The sequence below is a fragment of the Anopheles gambiae genome, chromosome 2 (assembly GCF_943734735.2).
Source record: "Anopheles gambiae chromosome 2, idAnoGambNW_F1_1, whole genome shotgun sequence".
Classification (NCBI taxonomy): Eukaryota; Metazoa; Arthropoda; class Insecta; order Diptera; family Culicidae; genus Anopheles; species Anopheles gambiae.
This window is the reverse complement of record NC_064601.1, coordinates 108,936,157-108,959,382: the sequence shown is the minus strand read 5'-3', so window position 1 is coordinate 108,959,382 and position 23,226 is coordinate 108,936,157. Positions and strand designations below refer to the sequence as shown.

Below are 23,226 nucleotides of genomic sequence, written 5' to 3'. Positions count from 1 at the left end.
ATGGCAAAAGCGATAAAACACAGATAGAATATGGTGATAAATCATACCTCTAGTGATATCAATTCGAATTTTTATAACCAAAACCATTGCTTCAAGCCACCACGTTTTAAACGCTGCATTATGTCGACATAACTGTCAATTAAAACTTAAAAACGTCCCAAAACTCGACAATACCTTGCTTGACCGTATCTTCCCCTGGTATAATTTTCTTGAACAGTCAGTTCAGTCAGTAACAATCAATCCGCTTGCGGGTTGCATGTGTGTAGGTACCTTTCGGTGGAACCAATACCAGTGCGACCGTTCGCTACATTTCAATTTTCTGGCTGGTCTGCGGCTAACTTCGTTTCGCTATCAAAATTGGTCTTCGAAATCTCGTCGTACTGCGCGAGCCAAGAAAAGTAAGCCCCGAAAGTAATAACCGTAACTCTCACTGCACAGCACATATTGCCACCCGGAGCCATCCGCCGGCCATTCCCGGGGGCGTAAGGATTAGACGGCTTTTTTTTTGTTGGCTGGTGGTGCCGATTCTACATCGCACGGGAAAAAAGGGAGCGCAGCAGCAGCAGAAGTAGAGAAGTGTGTTTAGTACGCGAAGTTTCCAGGTGACCGTGGTGCGGACGACCCCCGTGATGAAAGGGTCGATATATCGGTATTGCCGCAACGGAACGTAACGCGAATGCGAAGAAAGTTTAGTTGAAGCAAAATTCTGCCATACCCGTGCTAGCGAGCTGTTTGTCTGAGGGTGTGTTTTTAAGGGTGTCTTATTATTTTTTCTTTCTGCTACTGCTGTGGCTGCTGGTCGTCATCATCCGGTGAGAGCTGTCGCTTTACGTACGTGCGCTCCGCGTTCGATCGTAGTCGCCGACGACGACAGTGAGGTTAGATGCAAGACTTTTCAAAACATTCACATTTCCTCAAATCAGCGAGGAGGATGTGGTGGGCAGTGTGTGAGGCCAACAGTCACAAATAGTCCGTGTCCGTGAGTAATTACTGTGCCGTCGTTCGATCATCCGGAACGAATGGTGGGTAGCAAAACGACGGGCTCTTCCCGTTAGCTACGAATCCAACAAACAGTACGAATTTGAAGAGGATTAGATAGAAAATGGATCTATGATGTGGTGAAACGGTCTCTTTTTTCATATATCGTGTTTTTTTCGGAGTGCGTGCGCTGTTCCGCGACTCGCCGATGACGTTTCCTTTTTTACCCAGTGCGTTCCTCTTTCTCCCCCGTCTTTGCAGTCCCGTGTCTTTCCTTAGACACCTGAACACTCCAACCGTTTGGACTGGCTATTTTTCAGCAAACGTTTCCAAGTGACACGAAAATGTGTTGGCCCCCAGCCCGGCTCCTATACGTCTCGATGGGATGCAGTTTGCATTTTTTTTCCTTTCATAGGCTGCGGCTCCCAATTTCATCAACTAGAAAACACGCAAAACTTCACCTTACCAGCGGAAGGCAACCAATACACGCGCACAGATGCCGCTGCTGTCTGGTTTGCGGTTGCATGACGGTCACTGGTGCTGGTATTGAAAATCGAAACGAAAATTGCGGCTTAATTCATTTGGAGAAAGCAACGATTAAGATGCGCACCACCAATTTGCCGCATCCTTGCTAGCACTTGTGAAGAATTGCTCGAACAAGCTGCGCCGAGAAGCATTTCATTGAACTTGCGTGTCAGCATGCTTCTTTCGAAGTAAGAAAACACTGGAAAAATCCATTCGGGTTGATCATAGTAGGTATGGCCCGGAAGGATGTATGATCGTTTGTATGGTTTTTGTGTGTGATAAAAATGGATTGTCCGGTGTAGGGGTTGACAGTTCACGAAATACGTCATGCAATCATGCAAAGCGACTACCACAATGTAACGATTCGGTACACAAACTGAGCTGCAGCAATTCTGTGCACCCTTTGCGCGAAAAATATGATACGCTTATCTATGCATGCTTGCATTATTTGCTCTCTAATCCAGCTTTTTTCCCATCCCTCTCTATCTCTCCCTCTTTCTACACGCTCGTTCCTTTGGTACAGCAGCAGCGACTGGCGGAATTGCTTAGGACGAGCAGAAACTGATCCGCCTGGAATCTCCTAGCCCGGGTCCGTATCGTTGCAGCAACCTCACGAGAAACAGGAGAGAATCTGGACAATTTGTGAGCCGTATCCACGCCGCCACACCACACATACTCGAGGATGGCTTCGTCAGGAGTTGGTAAGTTCGGGGGCCTTGGGCGTAGCGGGTGTGTACTACGATGCAACGGTGGTTGTTGCAACCAGAGGCGCTCAAAAGTCAGCTTACTCGCCGTCCAGCACGATCCCCCTTACTTTTGTGGTTGTTGTGGTTGTAGTGTTTCTGGTCGTTACAGTACAGAATTATCCATTTAATTAGTCGTCCGTTGTTAGCCGGGCGAGACTCGTGCTTTATTAAATTATCTCATTATTATTTTTAACTTGCTACTACAGCTACGACCAACGATGGCCTGAACCATTATGTTGTACAAGTCTTGTGTGGTGCTGTAATTAACACTCATCTACAAACAAAAAAAAATCAATTTCATTCATTGCTATTTTATTTTTTGTACTTCACGACATGATGAACATGGTGGAGTTCCTATTTATACTTGATCCTTTAATTGGTCTCACCTGACGCAACTGAAACTTTTACGTTTTTATCATTGATTGAATGTTTGAATGTTTTCCCTCTGCATAAAGGATCCTTGCCTTATGCGGATAATTGCTGAAATGAAACGTGACCGATCCATTTTTGTGTTTATGCCTTCCGCAGTTGTTCCACGAAACTTTCGCCTACTTGAAGAGCTCGAAGCAGGACAGAAGGGCGTAGGAGACGGTACCATATCGTGGGGTCTCGAGAATGACGATGACATGACCCTTACTCACTGGACTGGCATGATCATTGGCCCACCCAGGGTAAGTACTGGCAGCGTAACACCTCCACCGGTTATTGAATTGTCCTGCACTGTCTCTGACCACAAAACCTGGCCCTCCCTCTTCCCCAGACTCCATATGAAAACAGAATGTACTCACTGAAAATAGAATGCGGCGAGCGTTATCCGGACGAGCCGCCGACGTTGAAATTTCTTTCCAAAATCAACATCAACTGCATCAACAGTCAGAATGGTGTGGTAAGTAGTGTATATAACAAAGACCCAGCTAACTATGATCTGCGTGACGTCATTTTTCATTTACATTCCCCACCCCGTAATTTACAGGTCGATCACAGGATGGTTCCAGTGCTGAGCAGATGGAACCGTGATTACACGATTAAGACAATTTTACAAGAAATACGTAGGATTATGACGCTAAAGGAAAATCTTAAGTTAACACAGCCTCCAGAGGGTAGTTGCTTCTAGTGCTCTTAATTCAAATCTTCGAAATCCCGAACACTATTTCTCTCTTCTCTCTCTCTCTCACTCTGCCTGTGTCCCTCACGTGTGAGGTGCAAGTGAGAGGGGAAGAAAGCGCGAAACTATTGCAAGTGGAAAGTTGTAACAGTGAGAGGAGATAATAAAGAGGAAGATGCAAAAGCTGAAAGAGAAGTAAGAATCGCAGTAAGTTATAAATCAACCAACACTGATGATGATGATGATGATGATGATGATGATGATGAGGGTGAGGAGTGTGATGCGAATGGTCAGATCAGAGGTCCGATGTGGTGAATCGCTATATATTAACAAAACTTATTAGCAAACCAATAACGAGAGGTTGATGCGCATGGAAAATATACTAAAAACAGGACAAAGTCACATGCTAAAATGGGAAAGAAAATTGAATCGTAACCACCGCTTTATGGGAGCGATCAGTGCGAACAGGTAGCAAATGCAAATAATAACTGAACAATAGGTAACATCTCTCCCTATCCCTCCTCCCCGCCCCTGTACTGAACAGCAAAACGCAGTAAAAATGGTGAAAATGTAGCAAAAAAACAGAAAAAAACACGCAAGCACGAATGCGAAACACCCCTATATCTCGTCCGCAAAGAGCGAGCACCACATTGAAGAGAAACCGAGGAAATAAACTTCCTTTTCGGAAAGGCAAACAACCATCAATTATTAACGTTCCACTGTCCTGTAACACTATATTTATCTCTCTCTTTCTCTCTCCCTCCGGTGCTGTGGTCAGTTCTTTAATATCGAATGATGCCCCAGCTACTAGATACTATCACCCAGCGATCACACACCAGCGACCGCTACTCATCCGATCATCAAGCAAGGAAATCCTTTCAATCCTTTCCCTTTGCCCCTTACGCGCTGATTGTGTGATCTTATTGGTAGGGATCAAATGACCTGCTTGAAAGGTGTGTTAGTCATTAGTGGATCGAAATCCGGTTCGACATTGAATCGAGATCCTAATTGTGATTACCAACAGACCCGGGAGAGGGCGGCTTTTAGAAGAAAGTAAGCAATCGCTTTAGCCCGAGGTGTGTACATGGTTAACCTGTGTCGCATCAACAAAAGTTACGTTGAAGCGTTTTGATGGGAAACAACGCAGAAGCTCTTAGTTGGATCAAAAGACGTTTTTTTTCGTTTCTTCGCAATTGGTTCCGATTATTGCACTTAAAAAATTGCAGAAAATTACTTCGATCAAGGCCACCAGACAACCTTGTGTAGACAAGCGGGGGTTAAGGAAAGAAATAAGCAAACGCCAACTTGATGACGAGATTCAAATGTTGTATGTGCAAAGGCAAAATAAACCATTTCCTTAACCACCACGTGTATCTTCTATGTAAAAAGGGTAATCCAGTTTCCAGTAGCTCTTTTTTGCTTTAAATAATTACACAGGGTTTGCACAGTGATTTGACTTACGCAATATCCCCTATTGCGGTTCATATATGTGTTGTTTCATCGTCCTTATTGTTTTTATCGTCCAAAATCGGCACTCACACACCGCTGGAACGCGAGAGAAAGGAAAGGTAGTTGAACTGTGTAGCGTTCTGGTTAAGAGAACGATCATTCCTATTTTATACTGCGTAGAGAGTCCCTACAAAATTAAAGAAGAGTGGTTTAGTTAACCGATGCGACCAAGCAACTAATGCGCATTCGCTTTTGATAAAGAAAGCTCAGTAGATCAGTAGAAGGGAACACAACACAGTAGGCTCTGTATTCCAAAGCCAGGATCAGGACAACGGGATATGATCTACAGAAAGGGAAAAGACACGGAAGGATAACAAACACGGTTTTTTTTTCAAGAGTTAATGAAATGGAAATAATAATAACAACAATAAACAATCTAATACGCCAGAAGATAAACAACAAATATTAAAAAAAAATCAATAATGCATAACTAAAGAAAAAGTGAGTCAACAATCTCATGGCATAGGATGAATCAGAGGAAAACAAAGCAAAGTGGTGAAGTAACTTCACGCACATACACACACACTGATCGCAGTTACCCATTAGAAGCTAATGCAAAACCACCCACAGGGAGCATCGATAAAATATCGGTAATGGTGTATAGCAATTCATCGACTGGCTTTTGGAACGGGACCGAAAAACGTATGCAAATTGACCATCGATCTGCAGTAAAGGAAAAAACCAATCCAATTTGCAAATGCACATTTCCGTTTGGCGGCAATGTCGTTTTCCGACAGCTTTTCCGTGAGAAAGGGAGAAGGTTTACCATGTGGGCACGTCATGGTACCTCCGCGGGGGTCTCTCTTTGCAAGATACTAACCGGCCCCGCTCACTCCCGGGTACTGCAGTACTAACGACCTTTTTTCCGTTTCATTAAAACTTACCTTCAATATCGCGAGCGCTTTAAGAGAGGGAGAGAGAAAAAGGATAAAAAGGAAGCAGCATACCGTGTCGTACATATGTCGTAGAGGTCGGTGGAGCCGAAAGGAGCAAAATGTGATGTTAACCCGAAAACAAACAAAAGGTAAATAAATTTATCTTAGCTTCACAACACGTGGCTCAGTTTTCTGAACGGCTGCTTTGTCCTGCATTGTTGTCTCCTTTAAGCTTTTTATTGTTAATGTAAAATGAAAATAACGACACAAACACAAACACAGTAGGCAGCGCATTAAATTAACAACGGTTTCGGTTTTATTTTTTGTTTGTTTTGCTAATCACACTTTCCATCATCCGCCGCCAAACCGCGGGAATCGTTCGACCAAGTTTTTGATGATTTTTTATAAAATAAAATCTTATGCCTCCATACTACTACCACTACTACTACAACAAGGACGCTTGTGTTTTTGCTCCTTTTAGAAAGGATCGTGCACCACCAGCTCCACGATGGGTGAAACACACACACAAGCGCACGCGGCCATTGGGACTAGTGTGACAAATTTAAAATTGACACGCTTTAACTTTCACAAGAGCAGTAATTGTGACCACCTGGTGATCACACACACACACACACCCACTTTCGGACAGGGAATCGTATCGTCCCGGAAATCGACCTCACCCACAAAAGAAACAAGACGATCGTGAGAGCTTTGTGTTTGTGTCGGTAATTTCTTGTAGCACATATCGGGTAGTGGTTTGTTACTGCGTACAATAGGATAATTGAACTATACATGTGGAAAAGAAAGGAAGGAAAAGAAAACTAACCAGAAGCCCGTTGCAAGGATGTTGCGCGGCGCACGCAATCCGTAAACAGATCGCGGCTGGTGTCAGATGGAAGGGGGTGACACACGCACACACGGGGAGAAGCGAGAAGTGGCTGGCGAAAGGGAGGTGTCCTGTTCTTGTTTGCGTAAGGTTGGTGGCAGCTGTAACCAGACGGATCCTTCTCTGTATTTGGCGAGTATCGGTAGCTTAGGATTGATTTTAATATCCTATTCTTTAATAAAACAAAGTCCTTACATTCGACCCTCCCCCCTCCCAGCCGCTACACTTCGCTACCCTCCTCCTCGTACATCCTTGCACCCAATTCCCACTGGTGCACTGTGTTCCTAGGTGCCAATTGTTGCCGGCGTTACTCTAAAGCGTGTCTCTCCTAGAGCCGTTTTGCGTCCGGTTTTTCCTTCGTTTCTTTTGCGCTTTTTTCCTCTGCGTGTGTGTTTTGTTGTTTGTATGCCGATGATTCCCGTCCAGTGGTCTCGATTCGCGCGGTCGGCAGCTGATGGCCAGTTTCCTCCACCTCACATCTCACCTATGCTGTTGCTGCTGTTGTTGGTGCGGCCCGAGCGCGGTCCCGCTTACTTGCTCTTTGGGTGGAAGGAAATCTTTCGCGTCTTGAGCGCGGCCCACTTGTGTCGCTTGATGTAGTAGGACAGCGCACCGAGGATCATGATGATGCCGACCGATTTGATGCCCATGCGCTTGCGCTCGTCGTGGTAAGGTTCGGCGGCCCACACCAGGAACGTGGACACATCCTTCGCCAGCTGGCTGGCAGTCGGTGGCGTACCGTCGGAATATTCAGCGGCCTGGTTTTGCAAGTACAAGGAAGGGATGGGGGTTTGTTTAGCTTTCTCCACCACACGACGGTGCTGCTGCTCGACTTACCTCGTTGTACAGTGCCTGCGCCATCGAGATGGCACCACCGGGGAAGTACGGGTTGTAATACTGACCCTCGCGCAGCACCACGCCGGCCGGCGCATCGCAGTAGCCGGTGAGCAGCGCGAACAAATAGTCCTCGCCACCGTGACGTGCGAGCGCAATGTAGCTCAGATCGGGCGGATAGGCACCGTTGTTGGCGGCGCGGGCCGCTTCCTCGTTCGGGTACGGGCTCGGGAAGTAGTCGGACAGCTTGCCGGGCCGCATGAAGTAGTTGCCCGCCTCGTCCGGACCGTCGCGCACCTGGATCTCCTCCGCCTCGGCCTTCGCTTCCGCCTCGGTGTGCGACACGCCGACCAGATTGCGGTAGGCGATGAAGCGCATCGAGTGGCAGGCCGCACACACCTGCTTGTACACCTCGTACCCGCGCCGGACCGACGCGTGGTCGAGCGAGTCGAGCATACCCTTATGGTTCCATGGCAGCTCCGGTGGGTGCACCTCCGTACCGGAAGCGGACACCGATTGTTCGAGCGCGTACAGAAGCGCTCCGGCGCCTCCGACCAGCACACCGGCAGCGGTGGCAACCTGTTAAACACACACAAAAAAAAAGATTGCAAAAGGGCATGAACGCGAGCGGCATTGGGCAGGTGGTTGAGGGTGTTGACGTTGCGAAACGGGCAGTCCACATACCTTCTGGTTCTTGGTCCAGGCGCGGCTCGTAGAGAAATTTTGTACCTGACGTAAGAGAATGGAAGGAAAAAAATACAAATTTAATACATCGATTCATCTCTTCCACCACACAAAGCATAGTTTCGATACATATTTCTTTAGCGCGGATAAAATACCACTTCGCTCTACCCCATCCACCCTAGTTCACCCAACAAGAGGAGAATTATATAATGCGAGTGAAAAAGAAAAACAATCGTGTTCTACACGCTCGTGTCACTTTTCTTGCCCTCTGTGCAGCATTACACGGTCGAACGAGAAAAGATTTGACCTGCCTGTGTGCAACTATTCGGTAAGTGAATAGAGGAAAATATCCACTTTGGTGTTCTTGCTGCAATTGATCAACAAAGTGGTTCGGAGTTTTGTAAATGGGGTTGGCACAGCATAAAACATATCGAACCCCCTTTGCAGTGACGTTTGACGAACGGCGAATATTTTTGCGTTTTTGCGCTGCGTGTGCTGCCGAATTTCACAATTGAACACATTCGCACCGTCGGTCGGACGATGAAAAGCAGGCGGCCGTGATCCAGCGCATCCGTAGCACCGTGCACAGTACGTCCTGTGATTACACAACATTTTTCTCACTATCGGATTCTTCACTACGCTGCTACCCGCCGCCCGCCACCACCTGGCACAAATCCACGAGACAGCGCCCGGGGAGATGGAGGTGGGGGTGGTGTCGTTTTGCACGGGTTCTGTTCGAAACACGGTCCCCCCGCTTCTTTGTGTGTCGGATTGGCACATCTCTTTCGCATGGGGGGGGCAAGAGTTAGGACATTCGTATGGGCAATCCGCAGGACACGGCCACTCGCGCACACGCACGCACGCACGCACGCACTCGCTTACCCCTCCCGGGTGAACCTGCCCCGTAAAGGATGTCACGTATTTACCGACCTTCTGCAAGGTAGCGCCGCCTTTCGGGCTCAACAATCCGGATCCACAAATTCGTCCTACGAAAGCCGCCATGATTGGACTGCAACGGGGCAAAGTGAAAGATTTCTCGCACACTCTGTTCGGTACCGTCGTTTCGTGCCTGCTTCTGCCGTCTCGTTTCTGCACCGTTTCTTCTACCTCCGTCCGGCAGCGCTCGTCGTCGTCGTTGAGTGCTGATTTTGACAGTCCACGATCGAGTTTTTTCGTTCCTGCACTGTTGCACACTGTGACGGTCACGCAAGTTGACGGTTGAAGTTGCGAAGTAGGAAATATTCGCATGAGTTTCATCGACTTTTTGTGAAGAAGAAGAAGAAGACTTTTTGTTGGCCGATTTTATTTGAGGAATTGTAATTCAGCTCCAACCAATAGGCTGTTTATAATTCACAATCGATCTTCCTTCCTCATTAGTGTATGTAGCTACATCGTAGTCGATATGTATTCGCAATGCAGAAGTAATCAATCGAGTTGTTCTTTCGAACTAGCCAACTATTCCTTAGTCAACTTTATGCCCAACTTTACAAAGCATTTGTGCATATTCTGCATAGATCTGATAATCATAAATTATAAGAGAGTTTCTTAAGTCTGCCGATGGTAAATAAACCATTGTATCGCTTCAAAAAAACTTGAAGAATGTAGTTTCATCGATTAAAATGAGATTTATTTGTTTGCGCTAAAAATGTTTTACACCTGCACTTGTTTGATATAGCTTCGTAATCATTAATTGGCATGGCACGCGAATGGCCTCGTCACAACTGGCACGAAATAAGTACATTTAAAAAAGCAACGTCAAAAGTTCAATACCGGCTTTCCTCGATTCCCCAGTAAATAAATGGCCACCATCGCATCAGCTGATGCGATAGAGAAACGTGTATGAGACAGTGAGACAGCGGAGCGCAGATGCTAATGTGGCACACATATGAAATGGACCCCGTGGGGTGAAATGTTGAACCCTCGAAAACCATCACAACGCCTTTCAAAAACGATCGCCGGTGAGGGAAAATTGCACTGATTTGGAGCGTTGATGAGCTCGCGAAAACCCGGTTTTGGCATGCTGCTGACAGAAGCTCAATCTATACGTTCGGTTTCAGTACTCTGCTGGATACCGTGTTAATCAGATTGTACATTTCTTCCTTGTAGTATAGCATTTTATAGCCAAATATGACTGTAATATTGAGCAACAAGTATACTTACATGTACTAATAACCATATTGAATAAATTCAACTCGAAAAATTCACGCAATCAGTGCTGAAGATCCACAGTGATGGGCCGCAAATCACTGTACCACATCCCAATCTGGCTCGCTAAACACATCGCGTCGCGCTGGCCGTTTTTGGTCGGCATCCTGAACGCCGTAGTCGTTTGTGCCCGCCGTCCCGTCCACCCAACAGACGTCTGTTCCACTCGAGCGCGCTGTCGATTTTTTTCTCCTCCACACAACGTCAGAGAAGTGAGTGTGCGGAATAGCGAGTGCAGCGAGCGTTCCTTTCTTCGGTCTTTTCGGCGTGTGTCGCGTAGAAAATCGCGCTTCGCAAGGCGGCTCCACGGCGTGTGTGCGTGTCCCCGGGTGTGTTAGCGGTGGTGAGTTGTGGGTTTCCCAAAATGTCCGGCCCTGGTGGCGCTCCGTGGCGTGTTGTTTTTTGCGCTTCTTCCGCCGAGGGGTTAGGGTTTCGGCGGTGGGCAGGGTTAGGCAAGTTGGCGACGACGGTGCAGGCATTCCCCCCGCACGGTCGCCTCCTTTGACCCGGTGTGGTGGTTTTTTCCATACGTGTGTGTGTGTGTGTGTGTGTTGGTGGATGCGTGCGTGCGTGCATGTGTGTGTGTCCCTTTGTGTGTAGGGGGTAGCATTTTCTGTAGAGCTGGAATGTGAAATTTTCGATCAAAAGCGAACGAAAATTGACGGTAAAAGAAGTGCCCCCGTTGGTCCTTTCGTTTCCCCTTTCCCTGCAAGGTTCTTCGCTTCGTCGTTAGGTGTGAAAATGAGTTTCGTTTTCTTCTTTGCTCCTCCGGCGGCGTGTGAAGAGATGGTATAGTGGTGGTGGTGGTGGTACTGCTAGTGATGGCGTTAGTGGTGTTGGTGCAGTTTCCAAAGTGCAGTTGTCGGACCACCGGAAGGGTCAAATGCGAGTCGGGGCAGTTCATTTTTGCGTCTCTCGTTCGTGTATCGGCGAAAAGGGCAATCACGGCAGCATTTCAAGGGCTCTCCCGGTGGCGTGGTTGGCGAAAAGAAGAAGCGCAATCAACGGTATGTGGCCAGCAAGAGCATAGCTGGGAACGGTTTTCCTTCCCGAGCCAGTTAAGCACACGCCAGCTGCTGAAAGTGGACACTCTTGTGAATGGGGAAGCAGCGCGGCCGACCGTATTATTTCTTCCTTGCTTGGTTTTTTTCTTTCTAGTTTTTCGTTTGTCGATTATTCTCTCTTTCGCTCATTGGCGGTTGCTGTCAGCGCCGTTCCATTTTCGCCTTCCCAGCTGTCAGTGCGAGAAAAGGTTTGCACCACTCACACACACACACATTCGCACACACTTAGGAGGTAGGCTGCTCTTCCCGTTTCATCTGGCTGCCTGTTCGTTGGTCGATAGCGTTAGATAGAAAGAGAAAGAGTGCGCTTATTAGTTTTCTGCTCGTATGTGTGCGTGTTCATTTCTCGTTCCGTTTGTCGTCCATCTTTGAATTACTCTCATCATCAGCATCATCATCATCATCATCATCATCGTCGTCGTCGTCGTCGTTGCGTTGTCGCTGTCTCGCCGCACACCTTACCGAAAGCGCTACCGCCTACCACCGAGTAGCAGTAGTACGTTGGCAGAATCTTTTCATCCTCCAGCGCGTAAACCGCAAATCTGTCGATCGGAATATCCTGCTAATTTCTTCAGCGGTCTGTAAAGAAGCAGTGAGCCACCGTGAGTAATCGTGTCAAGTGGTGGACATTTATTTTTGCTTCTCTCTAGTCCTTCTAGTCGCCTTTCGAGGGCATGCTACAGGTTTGCGTCATTTAAGTCCATTTCCCTCTTCCTCGGCGTGGATCCTGTTGCGGAGCTCGAAGCATTCGCATGCTGCCATTATTAATTTCGAACGCTTTGCTGTCTGATGCCCCCGCGTCGCCATTGCAACCGAAGCGCCGGAAGTGAAAGCCGCCATATAGGAAAGGAAAAAAAACTGTTTTCCACAGGATGAAAAGTGCAAAACCACACGTCACACCAGATGATGTTCGAACATGTGAAATAGGCCGGTTCCTCCTCTTCGCATCGCGCGTCTAGTTTCCGTAGAGCATTCACGCCGCGATCGAGTACTTTTCACACGCTAACCTACTATCGGACGGGAGAGATACACGCCACGGTTGCTTGCCGGTCCGTAATTGGCGAATCTTCTTCCCCCTAACCTATTTCAGAAGAGTCACCTTGCTGTGCGTATGTGTGTGGTGCGTGCGTGTGTGTGTGTATGTGTGGTTCGTGGGTGGGAATGCGTCTTACTTTTACATGCGGAAGACGTTCATTCGATGGTAGTTTAAAAGTGATTTTTAATTCATTTTTTTGCACTTCTTTTTGCAGCTCTCTTTCCCAGGCGCGGCACAGCACATTGGTGTGACCGGGCGGTTTGTGTGGCGTTTTGCTGGTGTGTGATCGAATACGCCAAGTGCGCGACCCGGCCTACAGTCCGTCGTTTTGTTTGGTTGCTGTTTCTCCGTGAGCACCAGGAGGCTGGATTGTGTTAAGTGATAGCGTGTGAAAGATACTGTGACCCTTCCCCAAAAACGACCAAAGCGTGTACCCGGTGTGTGCGTGAGTGATTGTGTGCGGGAAAGCGAGAAGCAATTGTGTGTGTGTGTGTGTTGTGCTGCAGAGGGCGAGAGGAGCAGGCACAGGTGGTGTGGAACGTTTCGTCGTCTCGCCGCAATCGGCGGTCTATGACCGCTGGAAAGAAAGCAGTAGAAGCAAAAGTAGGCATCTTGCGGTAGAAGTGAACAGGAAAAGGCCTCAGGATGAGTTGCCCGATGCCGGAAATTGGTTCCTGCATCTCGCTGATATCGAAGGCCGATATCCGCTACGAGGGACTGTTGTTCACCGTTGATCCGGAGCGGTGCACGATCGCCCTTGCTCGAGGTAAGTATTGTGTGATACAGAATTCCACACAAATACGGCTGCTGAACATGATCCTTTCTCGTCGTTTCTCGAACGATCGTCTGTGAGAAACACGTGCTTGTGCTTTGCTTCATTGTTGATTTATTGGAATACTTTTTTTAAGCAAAAACTACTGCTATCAATTAGAAAAATAGCTAAAACTTCAACTTTTGTCCACGTTGCGTTATTTTTAATGATTTTTAATACGGCCAAAGGATAGCAGGGATGGAATGGAGGAAACAAAATGTCCTCCCAGTAAAAAGTGTAATGGAGGTGTAGCAGAATGTTGTAATACCATGTGTGTTACTGATGCTATCCAACCTAACTGTAGATTAAATGGCCTGTAACAAAATGTATTCATTATTCTGTTACCTAATTTACTCATCAATTCTAGTAGCCACTCGGCTAGTATCACACAAGTTCACAACCTATTGCAAATTTAAAACAAAATCAATTAAGGCAAAGCAAATGGCGCCCATTTACTAATATTCATGTTCCGTTTTGTTCTTTTTCTTATTTTCTGCCCTCACGATGGATCGGGTGTGATCATGTCCTCCGTCGTCCGCACGTGGCTCCGCACCACCGTGCAGTGAAGTCGTATGGTACCGAGGATCGGGAGACCCAGTTCCCGATTGCGCCGCAGAACCAATGCTACGACTATATCCTCTTCCGCGGGACGGACATCAAGGATATTCGGGTGATCAACAACAACCCGGTCCCGAACGATCCGGCCATCATGCAGATGCATCTGCCGCCGCAGCAGCCGCCCCAGATGCCGATGCCGAACAAGCTCGGCCAGCCGAGCTACCAGTCGCCCCAGGGCTTCATGATGCCGCAGATGGGAGGCCCACCGACCGGTGGCCCGCCCGGCGGTCCGATGGGTGGCGGTCCCCCTGTCACCGGCGGTCCGATGGGTGGTCCACCACCGCCCGGCCATGCACCGCAGATGGGTGGTGGCGGTGGCGCCGGCGGCCAACCGTACAACGCTTTCGGTGGAATGAACAATCTCGGAGGTATGCTATCGAATGATTTGAATGTGGTCGGAAATAAGCTTATTGTTGTTGGTGATGGTCGTTCATTCGTTAATAATGATGGTGGTGGTGGTGAAGATGGCGCAGTGGATGGTAATGGCTCGAGCCCACAGCAACAGCAGCAGCCTCAACAGCAGCAACAGCAGCAGCCTCAGCAGCAACAGGCGATGGATATGTTCCCGAAAGCAGGATCCACCGCGGCGACAGATCTTCCAGCCGGGTTATTGACAGGTACCCCCAACGCACGGTCGATGCCAAAACAATCGCCGTCCGCTTTTCTTCCAACAATCGCTACGTCCGGCTCGGTGGCAATGGTACCAGGAGCGTCTCCTCGCTCCTCCAATGAGCATGAGCAGGCCGTTGTTAGTGAGCGTGGATCGGCAGGGGCCGTACCGGCTGTTTTTGGTGGTGTTGCAGCGGAACGCAGTACAAAGCGAATCGCTCAACAACAACAACAACAACGGCAGCAAGGTGGGAAGAATATGATGAGCATCATACACACCATCACATGTTGTCGTATGTGCAAAGTAGGGACAACACTTTATTTAGTTTAAAACACACTCTCTTAAGCATAGGCCAAAAGACAGCTCTACACTATTATACGCACAATATGCTTTCATGTTTTCAGTTGTCGTTTTTTCGTTTAACTTTTCCACCGTTGTATTGCAACAATCCGTTTGCGCGGTCATATGTGCATGTAGATTTTCCTTCCGGAAGCATATTGTGATATTGAGCTCTCTCGCGTTTATTGAAAGTACAACACACATGCATATAGGGCCTGGTACATTGCGAAACGAGTCCGTTTGTGTTATCATGCCCTGGCGATAGCGCTTTGTTTACCCGATAACGTTTATATTCCGCCCGTTTTTTTTGTTATTGTTGCTACGATGCTTTCGTTTACTGGTTTGCATGTGTGTACATATGCGCTTGTTATTGCTTCTCCTTCTGCATTCTGTGCTAGATTCACTATTTTCCCATTCAAAACATCTGCAAGGGGATTTTGTTGTTGTTGTTGTTGTTGCTATCTGATGTGTGGAGTAAAGTATAAAGAAAAGTAAAGAATATTTTCTTCCCTTCATTAGTTAGTTTTTTAATGTTTCGTTTCATTTATTGTATATTTGCTGCTACCGTACTTAGACTATACAGGCATAATTCTTCTTTATTCAGTTTTTCATTCAGTTGTTTCTGTACAGTTCATCCTTTGTTAGAATTGAGCTTTGAATTCAATTTACGTTTCAACTAAAAGGTGCTGTTGTCGCAAGGGAGCGTCGCTATTCATTCATTTCAAATTGTACGATTGTAATTCGCGATGAGAAAACTTTCCAGGAAATACTATTTTACTATAATTGACCGCCGCTGCCGAAGTTGCTGTTGATGCTGTTACACTCATTCAAAACCATACCGGAGACAACTGCGCCTTCTTCACTGACTGCTATTTCATGTTCATTGTTCAACTCATTTCATATATTTTGTTTCTACGCGTTTTTGGTTCTTATTGCTTGTTGCTTGTTTATTAGGTTTGTTACTAAATGATAGCTTAGCTTACGTTTTCTATTGATTTTCAGCTTTCAGTTACAATTTACATTGTACAGTTACAGTTTTATGACACAATTTAACATTTATCTGACATTCCATTCTTCGTTTATTATTTAGCATTATCGTTATTACTATCCATTACAAACATGGGCACATATTGGATTTGTTCAAAACTATTAAACTTTGTCCTACATTCTCCACACAGGAAGTGGATCGCGTTCGGGAACTCCGAGCAACATGTTGTCGCGCAAGAGTCCGACGGTGGACATTGCTGTGCAGACGAACCAGCAGCAGCAACAGCAACAGCAGCAACAGCAGCAGCAGCAGCAACATGGACAGCCGCAACAGCAGCAGATGATGCAGCAGCAAAACAACCGCGACGGTGGCAATAACATGCAGCGCAACAAGAACAACCAGCAGCACCGGGGAAATCATCAGAACAACAATATGCGAGAGCGACGCGATTCCGGCAAACAGCAGCAACAGCAGCAACAGCATGGTGGCGACAATCAGATGAAGGAAAATTACAAGGTACATCCCAACTGCTTCGGTTTCTCCTTTCAACTACTTATACGCCAAGTCAATTTTGTTCTGTCAATTTTAGCCAAGACAACAACATCAGCAACACCAGGGACAACAGCAGGGCCAACAACAGGGTGGTGGTCAAAACCGTGGCGGCTGGAACAACAATCGTAACCACCAAAACCAAAACAATGGTGGTAACGCCATCATGCGCCGTCCTCGAGGAAACATTGGCCAGCCGCAACAGCAGCAGCAGGTATGGCCAATGGGCTAGTGACGACATGCCGTGGAAAGGATCGGAAGCTCAGGTGGTAGTGGAACGTTTATTTAATCGGCATGCACTTGTTTCTTTTAGGGTGGAGCCGGCGGTGCCGGTGGAGGCCAACGTGCTAAGAATTTGCTTAAGTTCGAAAACGATTACGATTTCGAACAGGCCAATAGCAAGTTCGAAGAGCTACGATCGCAGCTTTCTAAACTTAAGGTGGGCGAAGAGTTGAAACCAGAGCAGGTATTTTATTTTTTTTATTTGTTATTACTTTTATTTACCTCCACACACGCTACACTCCATTGTCCTTCCCAGTTTCCTTATCCGTGTTGCCGGTATTGTACAAACAAGAATTAAGTGTGCCGTTTGCACGATATGCCGGCATTGTACTACCCAACACGACTGAAGATGATGGCTATTGCTAAAGGTTTTTGATTTGAATGTGTGTGTTTTCTTTTATTGATGAATGGATGTTCATCAGTATGTAAAATCAAGCAAATTCTTCACCTTAAATCTACTGTTTTCCATTCAATTAATTTGCGTTCATCGAACGCGTAATGTGAACTCTATTTAAATGTAATAGAGAATTTTTAAAAGAAATTGACGATTTCTTACGGTAATAGGAAATCATTGTTTAACAACCACATTACTACAACGGACGGAAAGGCCCGTTTAAGTCTCTTTTTAAAATGTTGAAAAGTAATCCTTTTTTACTCTACCAAACAATGTTATTCAAATGTTTCAAAGAAATGATTAAACGATTTTTTTACTTGGTAATTATCAAAAAAAAAAAAATCATTTTTCGCTGAATGTGTATGCTATCTTAAATAATGCTTTTATTAGTTTTCATTGTTTGCATTCTTTTCAAGCATATATTAACCAATGCTATTTTGTTATTTGTCCTAGTTTTTTTTCTCAACGCAAGTGATTAAAACCTCTTAGCTGTTAACGTTTCTATGCACTATGCTTTGTTTCTCTTTTGGTTATTTTCTTTTTGCCAAAACATAATGTTATGTTTCAATATTAATATTGTTTCTTATTTTGTTACTATTAATTCATTAATTCAATATGTGTTCATCAAACAATTCATGAATTGAAAGACGAAGGTTACTTACAGTGCGTTTGTGTTTGGCTATCACATGTATATTATTTATTGGACCATGATGAAAATACAAAAAAAAAAAACAGATTTGATGAATGGCCATGGTTTTCCTTGTTTTATAATTTGTTAAACAAGAAAAATCGTGCAATTGTAGCACCCTATAAAAAGGACCTAGCACAAAATTTAGAGTCGTCAAAATTTTGCTGTCAACCATCTTCTTTCTCATCTCATCATAATCCCTATTACAAGAAAAAGTAGTTCGTTCCCCACTACACGCACCTATCTCAATATAAATTGTGCATAATACGCGCAACACATTCGGATATGTGCATGTGTGATGAACGGGTTGTTTTTTTACTTTTTATACAACCAAAATTTAATAAATCATTTTTCCTACACTTATAATGTTTCGTTCCTCGCGCTGCGGACATGATGATGATATACTATTGTTATCAAATAAACTGGTGGTGCAGATTACAACCGAAACGTTGGACAAGAAGGACGATTCAGGCAACGAAACTGGTGCCGGTGAGCACGAACAGGAGGAGGAAGATGTCATTTGCTACGACAAAGCAAAGTCCTTCTTCGACAACATTTCGTGCGAGGCGGTCGAGCGCGCGAAGGGAAAGCAGCAGCGTACGGATTGGCGCCAGGAGCGCAAACTGAACACGGAAACATTCGGCGTCGGGTCGACCAGACGCGGCGGGTAAGTGTCCTTTATAAAAGCAACATCGAGATAAATACATTATAATTTTAATGTGTGCGTGTGTGTGTGTGTGTGCGTTTCCCTCATAATAGATACAACCGACGAGGTGGTTACTTCCACCGTGGCATCAACTACCATCGTGGAGGAAACAACTATCGCGGTGGTAACAACTACCGGGGCCGCAGCGGAAACCGCAACAATCAGTTGAACGGTGGCAACGGCATGTCGCATAACCGATCGGGCGGACAGCAGCAGAACGCGTCCGGTAACAATGCGAATGCAGGTGGCCAGCAGCAGTCGAATCAACTAACCTCGACTGCCCCGGCCAGCCAGGATCAGCAGCAGCCAGCGGTCATAGAAGTGGCGGCAGGTAAGCAATACATATCCAAATCTTACTTTCGCATGTTTTGCAATTGTGTTTCGTTCAGGATTTGTTTAACCGTTGTTTAGTCTGAATCGAATTTTCTATGTTGTTTGATTGATAGTTGTTTGATCAAACCAAATGGTTTGGAATAATTGTTCAATTTATCTTGCAAGGTTCAAGAAAACAATCGTATTATAATGTCAAGAAAAAATCACGTACGAAAAGTAATATAAATCGAAATTACTAATGTATTACAATTTACTAGTAAGTTAGGCTAAAATTACGATCCCTTAAAACATTTCATTATCCATGTTATATCACAGAATCAATAATTGAAGCTTATTTTAATTCCAGGTAAATAATGCCACGGAAACCGGATCACCACGGATAAACTGTTACTTTTAGAAAGCTGACTAGTTCCATAAAAAACGATTGAGCAGTAAGAGGAAAGAGAGGATAAAGAGCTATGTTGCGCGTAAACGCAGATGGAAGATTGAACAAGTAAAAGTAGTGAAGAACAAAAGCAGAAGGTGCACAATATCTATAGCAAAAACATGTTTCATGTGCACAATATGTATTAACGAACGCGTGCAGGAGAGGAACCAGCAAAAGACAACATCATCTTCCTCCCCCATACCACAATCTCCAAATATTGTGAGAACGTATCTCTGAAGCCCAGAACGCGCTGGCAGCAAATGTGACAAAAACAAACCAACAACAAACCCCCCCGTACTACCGTAACGGATTGGTAAAGAACGAAATTGTACAGTGCAAAACATGTGAAACGAAGGGGGTTCTATGGATAAATGTTGTGCACCGGTTTAATAATAATGTACGTTCAACGATGATTTGCTTACTACTAAAACCAACAGCAGCTCAGTAGTGAAGCATAGAGCAAAGACAGTAAAGATCTTCACGGCGTTCAGATGAATGTGGCTGAAGTTAAGCCTCCCATCGCTACGGAGTGACAATGGCAGGCAGTAAAGTGGCGAACATATTGCGTCGAGATATGAAGAAAGTAAACCACCAACCCCCCAAAAGTATGCGAAACATGGATCGTACACGATCGATCCTATGATGGTGGAAGAAGGTGATGTGTGTGCAGCCGCTAAAGTTGGATGATGCGACTATTGCATAGGATTATTCACGAGCAAAAGCGAATAGCAGCAGCATACCTACCCGGTCGGCTTTATATACGAATGCAGGAATACTGGTTCAGTATTCGGCGATAGGGGCGAACCGATTTCCCTGTCAAATTGTGCATTTTCAACGATAAACAACAACAAAAGCAGCATAAGTTGACCATATGGAGCAGAACGATGAACCAAGGAACTAACCTGCTGATCAATATTGCGAAACAACCATCGTCTGGCATATCACGAACAGGAAGTTGCAACTATGCACACCTCCCCCGTGGTGATGCCTTTACATTGTCGTACACTTTGTTTGGCTTCCTTGTGCTGGCAACAGAGGACGAACAACACGCGGTCACTGCTACGAATTCTATACCGAATGCAACATTGTCGGTACAGGCTCATCGTCCGATTATTCTCGTGTGTTGCATTGCCGATACACTGTAAAGTGAAGTGCGGACGAATGGGATTCGTCCATCTGCAGTCGTTCGTATAGGGAAGTACCGGCTGGTGGTGGTGGCTGGTTGTGCTTTCCAGCTTCTGCCCATCCGTGCAACGTGCATCGTTCATCGATAAGTTAAATTTATTTGTATTAGAAATAGTGGAAAAAAAGCGGCACGCACGCGCGCTCCCCCGTTCATCCGCAGGTGAAATGCGATTCTTCTACGTAAACGAGACAAATCGCACAGGGCTCGGAGGTGCAGCGGTGTGTGGGTATAGGTAGGAGCAGCGAAAAACTAAATGCACTAGTGCACAGTGTCCATATGTTGCATATCTACAAAATCGCTTGCACCATGAATGTAACTAAGCATCAACTAAGCAGACGGTAGAGAGAGAGAAAGAACAGACCGACCCCATGTCGTCTGTGTAGCGCAAAACGCTGAAAACAAACAAACATAAGATGAGTTAACAGAGCCCGCTTCCCTAACTGACGGATAGGCCTCTCTTTTTTCATTTTGCTATCGAATGCGACGCGCACCTGGTAAAGGATGTGTGTATAGCGAAAATGAACGTGCTACTTGGCAGCATTGGTGAGTGCGACGGATACATAATGCCGTCCATCCGTCCGGAGAAGAGAAGCGGTGTAAGAAGAAAAACAAACAAAACAAAAAATAACAGAACTGTAGAGGTCAAACACTATTCCCAGCTGGCTTTATCTGGTTTCGTACAAATCGGTTTTAATGATTTGGAAATAGTCGTCGATTCGAGGGTATCAAATCTCACTTTTGTTAAATGATGAACACCAACGCCCCGGAGGAGGAGCGTCAGAGTTGTTTCCTTCCTGGTGTGAAGTTTAGGAAGCTTCTATGTACCACTTATCACGTTTGCGCGCTACTGGCTGGGGGCTAACGGATGACGGGGCATTGAGAGCAGGGATATAGAAGAAGAAGAGTGCACTGCTCCAAGGGCTGCATTATCCAGCCGCTCCAGTACCACTCTACGTCAAGTAGGAGTAGGAGATCATTTTGGAATTGGAAACTTCCTGAACAGTACTTTAAAAAAGGTTGATTGCGGCGCCTAATATCCATAATTAATTTGTTTTTTACCTTAAATTTTCTAAGATTTTCATTTTTCATTCTTTATAAATTGTATTTAGTATGCATAGTTTTTTTTTGGTATTAATTTCGAGCATAACCACTTAAGCGTGTGGTGCGTAAAATCTGTAGTAAAACGAGGCTCACTGCTACTGCTAGTTTTCAGCTCACTGTCTGGGGGCAAAACGCTTTGCTATTGTTCGCTCGCTGTCCCTCTCGATATCTGTTAATTAGCTTGCACAGAAATCAAACGATTTATGTGAGATGAATCAATACAATTTCAGTACCCCGATTCCCTGTTCCCAAACACACACACACGTACCAGTGGGATTACACTCAGGACGATGGTCGAAAAGTAATGTTTCGAAAGATTAGACTTGAGCGTTATATACGATCCTTCTTGTGCGTGTGTAGAGTAGGGACATCGAGTATAGTATACAAACCAGATGATTGCAGTACTGCAATCACAGAATGTTAAAGCAAAATGTAGATCCGTAATCTCGCGTAAAGATTTTGAATCGCAGGGACATGCATATTGTTTTCTTTTAGAGGGAAGTTTGGTGATCGAGGAAATCCTCTAAACTCCCAAAAAGGAATAATATGAAGCCAGTGAGATGCAACAAGTGTGCGCTCACACAGACGTAAAGCAGTAGTAAGCAGTAGCAGCAAGTGTGACTTGATTAAATCATTTGCTTGTTATTAAAACGTTACTTTTGAACGACACATGTTCGTGCGCCTGTGCAAAACCCTTAGGGTAGAAGGTACAATAGTAGGGCTTTCTAATCGAGAGGCGAGTTTATTTCCGCCCGCGTCGAAATGAATGAACACCAGATAACCAGTCAAAAGCGCAGCATAACAATAGCCGGCAAAACAGTGTGTAAAGGCCAACAGAAGCAAGATCGCTAGGAATGGATTTAATTATGAAGGAAACAAAATAATATCAGCTAAGTTTTTGGATTAATTATATTTAAAACAAAAGTCGTCAAAATCGAAACCGGAAGAGTCGAGAAGGAAATATAAAGCAAGAAAAAATATGAAAAATGCATAAACAAAGCCGAGCGTTCATTTTAGTGTTCCAGCGAGCGTGTTTGTGTGTATGTGTGTATGTATACGCAGCTGCTAATAGACATACTCTGCTGGGATGTCTATCACCGAATGATTCCGTTCATGAAGTGATAAAACCACGAAAGAATGATGGGGAAGCACATGTTGCAAATAATCATGTACCTTTTCTTGCGCTCGTCTCGATGGCGGTGTGATGGATGGTGGCGGATGTATTTTTCTGGACGCGTTGTTAAAATGATGATTTAAAAAAAAATCGTTCCGAAGATTTAATCGTACCGTTTTTTCGGATATAAAACACACATATACGTATATAGTCATCCAGCGCAGTTGAATGGGTGAAAAGGCGGTGAGTCGGTATGTGTCTCACACCCTCGAAAACGACGAAATTAGGCATCGAACCACGTTCCCGGAATGTGAAACGGAGAAGAGCACTGGATATTATACTGGGAGGGATGATGGAAACCACCGTGGTTGTATTGCTGTATGCGTGTGCGTGCTGCGTGTGTTTGTGGCTATATATGTGTACGGTTTTCACCACTTTAAAGAACTTCCTTTTAGAGGTAAGCATAAATCAAGCAAAAACAAGAAACAGCACTGGGGGCATCATCCATAAAGAAGACATGGGACACAAAATGTTAAAAGGTTTAAATCAACCAACAACATTAAAACGATAAAAGTAAACTGTCTAACGCCGGCAACCTTCATCTTTAACCTGAATGTTAAACGAATTAGGCAA

The 23,226-nt window shown here is 45.4% G+C and overlaps 3 protein-coding genes across 31 annotated transcripts; 2 read left to right on the top strand and 1 right to left on the bottom strand.

Moving 5' to 3' along the window:
- The first annotated feature begins 210 nt into the window (after positions 1–210).
- On the top strand, positions 211–3,544 carry LOC1270148 (ubiquitin-conjugating enzyme E2 variant 2). 19 transcript variants are annotated; one of them, XM_001688046.2, is made up of 5 exons: positions 211–398; positions 2,027–2,204; positions 2,778–2,920; positions 3,010–3,135; positions 3,223–3,544. In XM_001688046.2, the coding sequence occupies exons 2-5, from the start codon at positions 2,186–2,188 to the stop codon at positions 3,361–3,363; spliced, it is 429 nt and encodes a 142-aa protein (XP_001688098.1). In that variant the 5' UTR covers positions 211–398; positions 2,027–2,185; the 3' UTR covers positions 3,364–3,544. The 19 variants fall into 19 exon arrangements, with proteins under 19 accessions (XP_001688098.1, XP_308820.3, XP_061506597.1 ...); XM_308820.4 differs by having other exon boundaries at positions 225–398; positions 2,030–2,204; XM_061650624.1 differs by having other exon boundaries at positions 267–576; positions 2,030–2,204.
- A 2,487-nt stretch (positions 3,545–6,031) lies between these two features.
- Positions 6,032–9,609, bottom strand: LOC1270149 (cytochrome c1, heme protein, mitochondrial). The gene is made up of 4 exons (XM_308821.5): positions 9,073–9,609; positions 8,143–8,187; positions 7,462–8,037; positions 6,032–7,382 (listed from the first exon to the last, which is right to left on the bottom strand). The coding sequence occupies exons 1-4, from the start codon at positions 9,397–9,399 to the stop codon at positions 7,155–7,157; spliced, it is 1,176 nt and encodes a 391-aa protein (XP_308821.5). The 5' UTR covers positions 9,400–9,609; the 3' UTR covers positions 6,032–7,154.
- An 859-nt stretch (positions 9,610–10,468) lies between these two features.
- Positions 10,469–22,478, top strand: LOC1270150 (protein LSM14 homolog B). Of its 11 annotated transcripts, none has more exons than XM_061650600.1 (10): positions 10,481–10,690; positions 12,662–13,213; positions 13,822–14,244; positions 14,341–14,493; positions 16,004–16,329; positions 16,403–16,576; positions 16,676–16,801; positions 18,161–18,393; positions 18,486–18,763; positions 19,112–22,478. In XM_061650600.1, exons 2-10 carry the CDS (start codon positions 13,093–13,095, stop codon positions 19,117–19,119), a joined length of 1,842 nt encoding a protein of 613 aa, XP_061506584.1. In that variant the 5' UTR covers positions 10,481–10,690; positions 12,662–13,092; the 3' UTR covers positions 19,120–22,478. The 11 variants fall into 11 exon arrangements, with proteins under 11 accessions (XP_061506590.1, XP_061506587.1, XP_061506584.1 ...); XM_061650599.1 differs by having other exon boundaries at positions 16,676–16,828; XM_061650606.1 differs by lacking the exon at positions 14,341–14,493 and having other exon boundaries at positions 10,469–10,559; positions 16,676–16,828.
- The last annotated feature ends 748 nt before the right edge of the window (positions 22,479–23,226 follow it).

Coding starts and splice junctions, on each gene's coding strand:
- LOC1270148 (XM_061650613.1), top strand. Junction 2,921..3,009: donor TGATCATTGGCCCACCCAGG/GTAAGTACTGGC, acceptor CCTCTTCCCCAG/ACTCCATATGAAAACAGAAT.
- LOC1270149 (XM_308821.5), bottom strand. CDS start 9,399: ATGAAACTCATGCGAATATTTCCTACTTCGCAACTTCAACCGTCAACT. Junction 8,188..9,072: donor GCGGCGCTACCTTGCAGAAG/GTCGGTAAATAC, acceptor CTCTTACGTCAG/GTACAAAATTTCTCTACGAG. Junction 7,383..7,461: donor CGCAGGCACTGTACAACGAG/GTAAGTCGAGCA, acceptor TTGCAAAACCAG/GCCGCTGAATATTCCGACGG.
- LOC1270150 (XM_061650599.1), top strand. CDS start 13,093: ATGAGTTGCCCGATGCCGGAAATTGGTTCCTGCATCTCGCTGATATCG. Junction 16,577..16,675: donor AGCCGCAACAGCAGCAGCAG/GTATGGCCAATG, acceptor TGTTTCTTTTAG/GGTGGAGCCGGCGGTGCCGG. Junction 16,829..18,160: donor AAGAGTTGAAACCAGAGCAG/GTATTTTATTTT, acceptor CTGGTGGTGCAG/ATTACAACCGAAACGTTGGA.